Raw genomic sequence first — 13,179 nt, forward strand, 5'->3', positions numbered from 1 at the left:
AAAATGTGCCATTAAATCATATTTTTACCACAAAAATATTTCTTTTATAAAAAAATTTTATTATAATTAAATATTTGCGGTATTGTATTTATTTATTTATTAGACAGAAGTTGTATATTGTAGAGAAACTACCAATATTGTAAAATATTGACGTTAGTAGCGCCTCGTGTGAAAGAAATATTACTTACGAATACTTTATTCCTCTGATGTGGTTATCTCGACAAACTGTATCGCGTGTAAAATACTAATCGCCGGGTGTCGTGATAATTGTATTGTTTGTTGTAAATGGAAAGTGCGTGTGAATAACTCTTAATTTAACACGACATTATTAACGGCGGCTGACAGGGTCAATTGACTGCGGAACATTAGAAACTACTTGCAGTAATGTCACCCTTATGAAGTGGAATTAAGTTTTTTTAAGTTAGTCGAGCTTATTTTTTAGAGAATTTCCTGGAGGAACACCTTTTAATTTAATTTGCATTCATCCATTGCCTTTACAATAATTGTTAGTGCTACCATCAGCCTAATTTTTGAGCCACTTGTTTTGCTTTATTCGTTTGTAAAATCTTGGCTTTTTAATCCTTAAAAATAGATAATTCAAACGTTTTAGATTGCTCGACTATGTCGGGTGATCATCGAACTCTCATAAAAGGTAATCCATCACAATATGTGAAACTTAATATCGGAGGATCTTTACACTACACAACTATTGGAACTTTGACAAAACATGACACGATGTTGAGAGCAATGTTTAGTGGCCGAATGGAAGTTCTTACTGATTCTGAAGGTATTTCAATGCCACACAAGTTTAAACAATTGTAGTATTTCAAGTGATTAACACCTGTCACTGAAAATTTACTTCAACCCTTTCCAATTTTTTGTCGGCAGGATGGATTCTAATTGATCGGTGTGGTAAGCATTTTGGAACAATTCTTAACTTCCTTCGCGATGGAACCGTTGCCCTGCCCGATAGTTGCAAGGAGATTGCAGAGCTACTCTCTGAAGCTAAGTATTACTGTATTGCTGAGCTTGTTGAATCATGTGAGCAGGCGTTTGTTAGGCGTGAACGAGATGCAGAGCCCATCTGTCGGGTACCGCTAATTACATCCCAGAAGGAAGAGCAGTTGTTAATAAGTTCAACAACAAAGGTAAGTAATTACTTAAAACTTAAGTACGATGGGTGGTTTATCACCAGCAGCCTAATTTTACTGGAAAATGTTTGCGTTAATATGCTGCAGATATCATTGAATGTTTTATTGATTCTTCGTTATTTTTTTTCTTTCCAGCCTGTGGTTAAACTGCTCATCAACAGGCACAATAACAAATATTCCTATACAAGGTGAGGTATTATAACTGTTTCAGTTCAGTGGTATTCAGTTAGTATAGCCAGTTAAAAATATCTAGACACTGCGACCGCATAATCAATTGTTTGTGATAATTTATCCATTGAGGTAACAAGAAAATCTCTGTAAACCATATCATTACGTTATAAAATGTGTTTGTTGTTTGCAAAGTACGTATAAAATATGAATTTCTGTATGACATGGACTTCCTTTACTCCCGACAGTACATCAGATGATAACCTCCTGAAGAATATTGAATTGTTTGACAAAATGTCCTTAAGATTTAGTGGCAGAGTTCTTTTTATCAAGGATGTCATTGGATCAAGTGAAATATGCTGTTGGATATTTTATGGTCATGGAAGAAAAGTTGCCGAGGTTTGCTGTACTTCTATAGTATATGCTACAGACAAGAAACATACAAAGGTTAGTGCATTGACTCAATATTTCAGCATAAAAGGTAGTATTGGTAGTTTTAACAAAAATGTACGTTTTGGTCTCCAAACATGTTTTCTTAGCTGGAAGTACCTGTCCAAGTTGTACCGAAGGGCCATCTCATACATTTTGCATTTTGTGGGCTTTTGAATTCATTGGGAGATCCTTAAACATAGTAATTTAGTAACCAAAATACCAGGTATAGTCAAGAGGTTAGGTAGACAGAAGGTATTGGCACATATTAAACTTATATTTTGCATGTTAAACCTATATTTCAGTTTTTTACCACTTGAAATGAGTGCTTAAATTGTTGTATTAGGCACATCTGAAGCTTAAACAACAGGAGGACTTGTCTGTTAGGGTTGCTATTAATTTAGCATCACTTATGGGTTGAAATCAATTTAGTTGTTTCTCATATTTGATTGAAAATAATTACACATGTAGTATATGTACTTCTTTGAAAGTGATCAAAACTCTGCGTCATTTATCTTATTTATTTATTGAAAGTCTAACCAATGAAATGGTAACAGGAAACACATTTTAATATCACAAATCCCAGCCCTAGGGGGAGTAAGAAAAGTAGGCAGGATTTCAACCCTCTGCCTTGGCCACAGCAGGAAGGGTTTCACCCCACCACTGCCAGGGCCAGACATGTTACATAAAGTGTATTCATAATGATTTAATGTATCTTTGTTTCTTTTTGATGAAGAACTTCCTCATGGAATTGATTGTCATGAAAAGTATTTTGTGGGTGTAACTAAAGTATCTTAATTACGTATTCACCCAGATAGCATTTAAAAGATGATACAGACAATTAATGTTGCACCTAAGGGAACTTGCATTGACAGTACTCTGCAAAATGCAACCGAAAAGCATTACATATCAACCTTATCTCAAACTATTATGCCAGTAATATTTAGCACTATTCCTTATGTCCTTTTTTCAAGCAGATATTTTTACTATAACCTCTGAAGGTTCAGGCTCAATTGGTTTCAGGCAAAGTGAGGTCAGGCCCCACTGTTGGATAACTTCATAGGAAAATGATGTTAATTGATTTTTCTGTTTTGTTTAATTTTTTTTAATACATGAAGCAAAATTGTAGCTGCATTAGGCATTGTATGCAAGGTAGCCAATAATTCTTGAAAACCAAGTGAAAACATTAAAAAAATCCTGTAAGAAGCCTGAAATTTCTGAAAATTAGTTTTCTGTACTGGAACATAGATAGTGTATAGTCAAAGGAGAAATTACTTGGTATTTTCTGCATTTGAATTTGTTAAGAATGACTACACTAGCAATATATTTTACCTGGGGCTTTCGTTGTGTTAGATATTCTGGAGGAAGGTCAAGAGTTCTGTGCCACATGTGTGTGCTTAAAAGGAGCAATCGTGCTGTTAATCAGGCTGAGTGCCCTGCTATGAAGAAAAAGCCTAGCTGTGATTGTAATACAACTGAGAAGTTACGGTTAATGAAATACTTCTTTGAGTGAGAATATCATGGAGGATAAATACTCCTTGATATGAATGATTTTTATTTCACTTAAGCTATTTGTGTAGCACTAATGTTATCTAGTACATATTAACAAGTTGGGGTGGAATCCTGATTAATAGAAGAGAGATTTTTAAATTTTATATCATTCTGTATGTAGACGTTAAATCTTCAGGGAAATGATTAATTCTCTGCAGACTCAAAGTGGTTTCGTATTCAAAGCTACAATGAGCTTTCATCAATAATCACACACAAATTTGTATTCCCTCAATGCTAGCAATAAAAAAATACAGGAAGGTATTATGGCATTGTTACCATTAATCCGGATACTTAAAAAATTCCAATGACTTACTTCACAATTCCAAGTGGGGTTATCTCTGCTATAAATAGGATTTTTATTTAGGTGAACCATTAGATTTTTTTAAACTTTTCATCAATCGATTATATGTTGATAAATGTACACACTGCTGTGAAAATCATTCAATGTTTGCTTGGGATACAAGGTAGTAAAAATTGTGGCACAAAATATGCAAAATGCATTTTTATTCTTCGAAACTAGAAATCAAAAACTATCTAATTGCTGGCCACTCTTTAATGCCTTCTTCTAGTTTTGACTATTTGTTTGAATGGTGATTGATTATCCTTTTTCATGAATAAGATTATGAACAGACTTGTGTGGTTTTGTCAAATGAAAAACGTGATGTGTAAATTTCAAGTCAAATTCTGATTGAAAATGGAAGAGCTGATTTGATTTCACCCATAATTGATCCCCTGGAAGTGTCATTTTTGTGTTAGTTGGGTTTAATTTGTTTTGGATAGCATTTAGCCTCGAATTGAGTGATGCATGTACACAATCAACTGAGTTTCACCAATGGTGGTAGTTAGTTGAAATTTCAAGAAGATAAGAGAGATAATGGAAGAGATAAGAAGAAGTTGTTGGATGTTGAAGTATGTGGTAAAAGGAAGAATGTTTAGTTAAGTGGTGAAGTCAAAGGGAGTGAATAGTCTTTCTGGCTAGATTGAAGAGTGTTAGAATGTACGAAAAACTGAAGAAGTGGATAGCATATTTGCCCAAATATATGTTTTTGTGATAATTAATGTTGAAAAAAAATCGCCCATCTGCTTAAATTCAAGGCTCAGAAAGTAATGCTTTCAATGTCAAAGAACCATGCATTGTAGTAGTAGTAGTTTTGAGGGGAGGCGACCGACAATTGTATGCAAAAGAATAAACTTAGTATTATTTAGCATTAAATGTAAAGAATGTCCTGTTAATTTAGTTATAACAGTTAGTTTTTCATATTTTTCTATCCAATTCCCAAGTTCTATAAAAATTTAGTTTGTTAATTAAATATTTTTACTTATAATACAATGCCAAACTTTTGAATTCCAGTAACATAAATAAAGAGACCGGTTCTTTAATAATTAGGCCCACACCTGAACTGTAACTTATCTGAAAAGGAACAAAAAGATCCTTCTAGTAATTTTTGTAGTTGTGTATATAATAGGTGATTTTCAAGTAATAACAAAACTGAAAGACCAAAAACAAGGGTGGCGTTTGGTAGGGCCACTTTTGCCAGCAAGGTCAAAGGTGAGGGGCAAAGCTAAGAGTAACGCAGAAGCGTCTGATTCATATTGAGAGGCTGAAAACAGCAACTGGTGGGAATGGACATACTGAATTAAGCTGGGCATCTATCTGCCTGTTTGGAGAGTAATGGAAAACTACCCTACTACTATTCCCAAAAATTTCATGGTGTGATATGGATTTTCAAGCTCAAAATTCCAGAGGTAGAGCTTCCCCTAATTTGGCTCTCCAGAAGGGGAATACAATGAGGCCAAGTTCCAAAAGAGATTAACAAAAGAAAGAGGAAGTTGAGAAGAGAAAGCAGAAAACAATAAGTGGAAAGGAAAGGATAAGAACAGTGACATGGAATGTACTTAAGTTACTTCAGGAAGGTAAGTTAGAAAATACAAAGCAAGAAATTGTGAAAAATAGACTAGACATTCTTAGGATGGTTGAAATGAGATGGGGTGGGAGTAGAGAACTGCAGAACAGAGAATACAGGCTCTACTATTCAAGCAAAGAAAACACTAGAATAAAAGGAGTTGGAATAATGATAGGAAAAAGAAGGAAAGGTAAATTGATTAAGTTATTGTACATTAATGAAAGGATGAAATTAATGAGAGTGAAAGGAAAAAGCAGAGACCTTGTGAAAACACAAATATGTATGCCAACTAGTCAACACTCGGAAGAAGTGGATGAATGAGATGAGAAAATAGAATTAATCACTGAAAATAAAGGATGGAAGGCTTGCATATTAATAATAGGAGACTTTAATGCAGCTCTGAGTGAAGATGGTTAAAGTAAGACAGTTATGATTTTTGGACGAGGAAGAAGAAATGATAAGAGGACAAAGGCTAATTGACTATTATTAAGAAACCTATTTGGTAGTCGATAACTGCGGGTTTGAAACCAAATAAGGAATAGCCATACATGGACATCACCAATGAATAAAGTGAGGTACCAAATTGATGTTATTCTAATACAACACAGGTACAGAAATTGTATGAAAATGGCAAAACTTTGTTCGGGAAAAGATATCAATTGTGACCATAACCGAGTAATTGCAGAGTTATGTATAAAGCTTAAAAGGACATGGGAAGGAAGTAAGTAAGTAAGAGAAATAATACATTAGAAAGCTAAAGGGACCAGGAACAGCTGAGAAAATGGTGAAACTGTATATGGAAAAGTTAAAAGCCAAAGGAGATGAGAGATGTATAAATGAGACATGGGAGAACATCAAACCCAGCATGAAAGCTATGTGCAAATTGCTCTACGGGCAAATTGTTTTCTAACCTCCTCCTCCTTCTAGGAGTGAGGTTTGGGATTAGATTCTGATATGCTTGCTGTGAGAGAATGTATTGCAAAATTGTATTCAGTGGGAAGGATCTCATCTGTGACTCCCAGTAATCCTAAACTGAGTAAATATTGGGTGGCTTGAGTGAAGAAGGAAAGGGAATGAAAATATGTGTAAGGAAAAATAATTCATCTAAGTTTCAGGGCTGGGAAGCATAAAGTTAGGCAAGAAGAGGTGACATTATTGATATCATTTTAGGAATGCTACTCTGTCAACAACAATAATAAAATAAAGCAATGATTCAAGATTCATTATGAAATATAGCTTGACAAAGGTTTGAGCTCCGATTTATTGATTTACTTTGACAATTACTGAATGTGGTTCATAAAATATTTTTGGTTTATTAACATTGACTTTATTTTTTCTCCTGGTGAAAAAAAATAGGTTGAGTTTCCTGAGGCAAGAATATATGAAGAAACACTGAACATTTTACTGTATGAGAATCGGAATGGACCCGATCAGGAATTAATGCAAGCAACTTCAACTCGTGGGGCTGTGGCTGCCATTTCATCTTACACCAGTGACGAGGAAGAGGAGAGATCAGGACTGGCTCGTCTTCGGTCAAATAAGCAAAATAATCCCTGAGTAAGGGAGAAATGGGGCTTACGGAAAGACAGTGATGGAAAAAAGTAATTCCGTAATGTTCCCATTATAGACAATTATTAGTAACTGTGCTGAGTGATCAGTGCATGCAAAGCAGGGGTTGATCTGGGTAAGTTGGTTAATGCAACTGAGGGCCTAGGTCTTGATTTTGACATTTTGTTTTTGGTAGCACTAGTGCAAGTTCTACCCAAGCATTAAAGAAAGCCCCTTAGCTCTGATTTAATTATGCTCCTTACACAGTTGAGGGCTTGCAGTTTATTTTTTGGGAATTGAATTTCCATGTTACCAGTTGACCCAAAGTGTACACAGTTAAGTGATAGTTATAAATATAATTTCATAATATAAGAGGCAAAATATTGAAGAAGTCATCATCATCCTCCCCTCATTTAATTTAATGGAAAAATTTTCACCATAGGTTATTTCCCGTAGGAAGTAAAAAGCTAGGACCCCAGTCATAAACACCAAATTAATATCTACTAAATGTGGATTCGTGCCTAACTGGAAGAAAGGCTACTACATCCCTGTGGTCATTCTTGTCAATTAATTAAACATGAACTCTTTATTTTATGGAATAAGCAGTGACTCTAAGTATGCTATTAAAAATATTTGCTAGTCATGAAAGTTGATTATTAGCTTTTAATTGAATTTTGAACGGTATCTTCTCCTTGAGGAATTTCCATTATCTACCTAATTTACCCTTATTCAAGTTGCTTGGTGTAAGTGAATTCATTAAAATAAGTTTTTTTGTCAAGTGATGTCCTCTGCATATCAAGGGATGCACATTACAGACAGGTTTGACTTTTTGTAAATTTAAATTTTGAAGGTCTTCTTGTATTTCCAATTTTAGTATCAAAGAATGCTGATGAAAAAGTGCATACATTTTTGAGATATCCATGAAAATTTGAGAGCTAAGAGAATATTTTTGTTGCAGATCAAAAAGGACTAGTTTTTGAGAAAGCTGTTGTGATAGAGTCTAAAAATTCGTACTGTGAGATCCTGTAATCATGTAGGTTTCTATAAGATAATTGCCATTGGAAAGTGCATACATGTATATGCAAAACCCAGTTTTTATGAGGTCATATTAATTGGTGTAGTATGTCATCAAAGGCAGTTCACTTAGTGCTGCCAAAACTTCTTGGTTGTTGGTTTTTTTTAAACTTTGATTTTCTGTGTTATTTTTTAAGAATACCCAGTTCTTGGGTATTTTATAGCCGAGGTGCCAACCTTCCTTCCACCCGCATTTCCCCCGTCTTAGACCCTCCCATCCATCTTTTGTCTCTCAATGCAATAACATAAGTGAGCCGGGGATATCATTTGCACGATTATAAATCAGTGTACATCAGTTCAAAGTCTGATTTGCCTCTTCAATGCTGTACCAGAAATAAAGACACCAAATGCACCTGTGAAATCCCATTCATCATTTATAGCTCCTCACATCTCTATCCAAAAAAGAGAGGCATTCCACCCTACTCCTTCTCTCTCCGCCCCCCCTTGCACGATACTCCTAACCAGAGTTATACACACTCTTCTCTCCCGCAGCTTTCATCAAAATACGTTAGCATCAGTCCTGAATTCCCATACCTCTAGGGTGGTCCAGAAACTCCCCGGTGAATGTCTTCCATGCCATCTGTCTTGGTCTCTCTCTTTGTTCTTCCCTTATTTTATGCATTTTCACCTTCTGCCCTGGAAGGTTAACAAGAGATGTAGGGAAGGGAGCAGATGGTATATATTTTGCATTCGCTCAAGCCAATTTCCATTATAAGAAACCGTCTAGTGGTCATTGAAAGATTTAAATAGACATATGCACACATGTGGATTGGTAGGTGCAAACCTGGGTGTGGAGCCTGCCATTTATGTGAATCCCGGGTGGCATGAAACATAGCTTTTAAAAATACCTTAAGTTTTCCAGAACATCAGATGGAATAGATTCACGCTTGTGTGCATGTATACAAATAGAAATTTTGCCCTCCTAAACATGAGATGTGTGTTATTCGAAATTTAAGCCAAAAAAGAGTTGTTTCAACTTTCAGGAAAAATTTTAAGGCGAATACAGATGCAGTATACTCAGTTCACATTGATGCATAAATCTTGTAGTGTGTTCCTATCGTTGGCAAGTTTTTCAAACCAAGTGTGATACATGAATAGAATGAGAAAAAGTGATTAGCCTGTTAAAGGATTGGAGTAACTTAACAGAAAAAATTTTTCGGCAATCATGAGTGTTTGTTTATATGTTAAATGTATATTTATCATGTGATGTATGTGGTTTGACTTCACTTAACTCCCATGCACCCTTAAATGTATTTTTTTTCAATTCCCTGTGTGGGCATTGAGCTGATGATCATCATTTACCCAAGTCTGGGCATGTATTTGAAGTGAATGTTGTAAATCATATTTCTTCATGTCTAAAATCAGTTCTAACATAATGGTTATTGATCATGTTTCTTAATGTCTCAACTCTTACATTGTTTGAGTTTATCTAAAGTGCTGCAATAATGCATACATAGTTGAATATAATGTATAGGAACGATCAAAAGTCAGCAATGTAGGTACTGTAACCTCAGAATATATACATCAGAATAGAATTTTGTATTCCTTTCGGTAATATAGAACATTGAATAATGTCATCACAGAAATTGTTTGATATTTTGTCTATGGCGAGTAATTTTCTTTTGGTAAAATACCAGAAGATCAACAAATATAGCTTTATATAAATAGTGCTGGGCATAGCATAAGACTTCCCCCTTATTTTGTATTGAACTCACTTCAGATTGGAAAATAAGTGTACTGGTAATAACCACTATTTGTACATGTGTGATAAATTCCAAATTTGTTCATGGCTGTTATTGTTGTCAACTCATGAATGTTGTGTGTATACCACTGTGGTACTGTCATTAAGGTCTGCAAAAAATTCATTTACTACGTTACTGGATAACTAGTTATCAGATCATCTATATTAGCAACTAGTTTTCATTAATACAATGTTGATTCAAAACTCATTATCCCGGCATTATTCTGGCCTTATCATTAACTCGTTACCCCGTTACTGTTCTCGGTGGTGATGGGGTAACGGCCTCGTCTGCCAATCCAAGGGTCGCGGATTTGATTCCCACCTGGGTGGGTTTTCCTCCACCTAGGGCTTGGGTGTTTGTTAATTGTCTCCATTGTTATCACGGTTACTAATCCGTTGTGAAGGCCAAAACGTCCTTTTTTTGGATTAAGACTAAAATAAACTATATCAATTGTCAATTTATTCTTCTAAAAATTTGTTTTCTGCATTCTCTCTACATGAATTCCTTTACTCATTTCCATTTGTAATTTTCATTTATGAAATACACACAGCATGTTTGCAAATGGTGAAGAATACATATTTTATGAATATTGTAATGGCTGGTTAACTTGGGAGTTGCTGTCAACCATGGGTTACCAACAAAATATTCCAGTGTAAATTAAGTGTTTTGACACATCAAAGAGGTATTCACTGCTATGCAAATTAATATCTCCCAACAAGTATTAGATTTTGTTTGGTATAGATTAGAACTGAATAGTCACTTATTTTCCCCCCATACTATCTGTGAAAAAGTTTTTAAAGAAGACAGGGAATAATAGAAAATGACACCTATTTTCATAATGGTGATTATGTGCTCAAATTGGGGAGCAGATTTTAAAAGAATCTATATGTAATGATACAATTGGTTGGTTGTAAAACTAATATGTTCTGTGTTCAACATATTCCAAGTTCTATTGTTATAAATGTATGAAATGCCAACTATATCTACAAAATAACTGGAAACTACTATCCCAAAAATTACATTAAATGTACTTAGCAAAACACACTTTATTAATTATATCTGTTGTGTGGAATTCACTTCAAAGGTAAAATGCATCAAGTCCTCAATTTTCATTGCAGTGATGTCCCTGGAGTAGTCAAACATAAATTGAGCTTTTTCCATGTTATATTATGCACTTATAATGTATGAAATTATCCTATGTCAATGTTTTGATTATGAGTGCACAATGTTTATATTCTGGCTATTTATTTTGCTGTTTTAAATAAGAACAGGAATAAAAAATTAGCGAAGGGATACACTTTGAAAATATTCCAAACATTAAAGGCATAGCATAATGATTACTTTCTGCAACAAATCATATTTCCCTATTAATATATTATTAAAGATGTTATAAATTGAGGGCTTCTTGTATTTTTCTTCATCTACCTATTTATTAGAAAGTATTGTTAAAATATTTCCTATGTACCTATAAATGACCAATGAAGTATGAAAACTTGTCTTCCTGATACCCAAAGGGACAGGTAATTGTGGAAGTAAATTACTTCTATAAAATTTAGTTAGAACTTTTGTTTAGCATTAAAATGTGATTTATGCATAACATGTTCCTGATGGCTGTTGATTTTCTTGTGTTTGTTTTTATATATATTTATTGTGAATGTGAGTGGATATGAAATTGTCCGTGTGAGTTGTAAAAATGTTGTTTTTTTAATGTACTTGTTATTATTTCTGTTTAATTGCTGTTAATTTTGTTTTACTTAAATATACATATATTTGTGGAAGAATGAATGAATTGAAAACGCTGTAATATTTTAAGGGTTTTTGCTCAAGTGGGCTCCATAAGCCTTTTCCCAAAAAGTAATTTAATTAGCTATTGTAAAGATAATCATAAAATAATGCATGTTGAAATGTGTAATGAGTTTCCTGAAATTTATTATGATTTTTTTTAAGTATAAAGCCATTTTACTTAGGATTTTTGTGTGAACTGAATGTTGAAGGTATTCATTTTTAATATGTACAGTGTATAAATATGGCTAGTAAAATATTCAGTTTATATGATACTTGTTTATATTGAATCATTGTTCTAGAAAACACTTTCATTGAATCTGCAACAATGTTGGTTTATGTTTACCTAAAGTCATTGGAGGCATGTGGTGACTGACATAATTGGATTTGCCCAGTAGAAGCAGTTTTTCTATGTGTACTAATGGCTGGACTCATTTTCTATTTAAAACATTTCAGAAGACATAACTACTTAATCACTTAAATTCCTATCTGCCGCTTGAAAGTTATGCACAGTCTTTTGTTAGTTTACTATGATGGTGTTCAAAAAGCCATCCCCTTAAGTAAATCTTGTTATTTTTCTGCATAAATGCACTTAGCGTATGTTAATAGAAAATGATCAATCTCCTTTGAAATCTCAACTATTTATTCAAATATATCAATAGAGTTGACGTGAAAAAGCATGCCCAACATCCTGGTCATGGAACTGTTTCTTTGTGGTCTGGCTGTTTGTGAAGTTCCTTTTTACATGCAAAAATTATATTTTCCTTCCAAATTATGGATTGTGCCATCCCAGTGAGTCTAGAGTTTTCGTTACTGATCTGAGCTCGAATCAATAAAGTTTGGACACCCATGGTTTCACTTAGGCAGGTGATTGTTGTGATACTAGATCTTCCAGGGAAGCCACGATTGAAAGGACTCCACTTGCCCTGATCTGTGAGCTTCACGTGTACTGGATTTAGCATGAGGTATACTCTACCCGCACCCATCAAACCCCAACAATGTTTTATTACTGTAGTTCCCCAAGATAATTGTGTGAAATAGATTTTTTTTATTCATTTCATACTTAATTTAGTTATTGTCTTGAGAGTTATTTGGGAAATTATTATTATTCAGAAAACATGGCAAAATTCTGTACTATACGTATATGAGGTCTGTCTGTAAAGGATCCAGCCATGCAATATTTTGAGGAAAATTGCTTACCTAGAGCAATGAGGCCTTAGTACCCTTCGAAGTACTCCCCTTAGGACCTTGCACACTTATCCCAGCATCTCTTCCACTTTGCAAAACAATTGGTGAAGTCCTTTTGCCGAATGGTCATCAGCTGCCTTGTCACATTTTCTTTTGTCTCGTGAACCAACTGTTGGGAAAACTGGTCTATTGCTTCAGGGTCATAGCCGTAGACACATGATTCATCTCCAGTGATGACGTTTTTTAGTAAAACCTGGGTCATCATTTGTGGCTTGTAGCAAGTCCCTTGCAATCGCAGCCCAAAATTTGTGACATTGAGGAGGTAAAAGAAAATGCGAAAAGACAGGTGATGGCCATTCCCAAAAATGGATTTTGTTGAACATTTTGAAAAATGGAATAAACATTGGGACAAGTGCGTAAGGTCCCAAATCACTTCGCAGCTGCAGAAATTCAGGCTGATAGGAAACCATTGATATTGATTTCCGGATATATGCCACCATCGGAGGACATCCAAGAATACATCACAGAGCTAAAGAGCCTGATACATAAATTCAAAAATAAAAGGATACTAGTCGCAATTGACTCGAACGCAAAGAACAAAATATGGTTTAGTAAGGAAACCAATGACCGAGGCAGGGCATT

The 13,179-nt window shown here is 34.6% G+C and overlaps 1 protein-coding gene across 2 annotated transcripts; it reads left to right on the forward strand.

The window, feature by feature from the left end:
• Nucleotides 1–207: 207 nt before the first annotated feature.
• On the forward strand, nt 208–11,591 carry LOC139691873 (BTB/POZ domain-containing adapter for CUL3-mediated RhoA degradation protein 3). Of its 2 annotated transcripts, XM_071589796.1 has the most exons (6): nt 208–420; nt 593–787; nt 889–1,148; nt 1,287–1,339; nt 1,568–1,766; nt 6,560–11,591. In XM_071589796.1, exons 2-6 carry the CDS (start codon nt 622–624, stop codon nt 6,758–6,760), a joined length of 879 nt encoding a protein of 292 aa, XP_071445897.1. In that variant the 5' UTR covers nt 208–420; nt 593–621; the 3' UTR covers nt 6,761–11,591. The 2 variants fall into 2 exon arrangements, with proteins under 2 accessions (XP_071445897.1, XP_071445896.1); XM_071589795.1 differs by having other exon boundaries at nt 208–787.
• The last annotated feature ends 1,588 nt before the right edge of the window (nt 11,592–13,179 follow it).

This window comes from Hetaerina americana, unplaced genomic scaffold (assembly GCF_022747635.1).
Source record: "Hetaerina americana unplaced genomic scaffold, ioHetAmer1.1.p SCAF_4, whole genome shotgun sequence".
NCBI lineage: Eukaryota > Metazoa > Arthropoda > Insecta > Odonata > Calopterygidae > Hetaerina > Hetaerina americana.

Coding starts and splice junctions, on each gene's coding strand:
- LOC139691873 (XM_071589795.1), top strand. CDS start 622: ATGTCGGGTGATCATCGAACTCTCATAAAAGGTAATCCATCACAATAT. Junction 1,149..1,286: donor TAATAAGTTCAACAACAAAG/GTAAGTAATTAC, acceptor TTTTCTTTCCAG/CCTGTGGTTAAACTGCTCAT. Junction 1,767..6,559: donor CAGACAAGAAACATACAAAG/GTTAGTGCATTG, acceptor GAAAAAAAATAG/GTTGAGTTTCCTGAGGCAAG.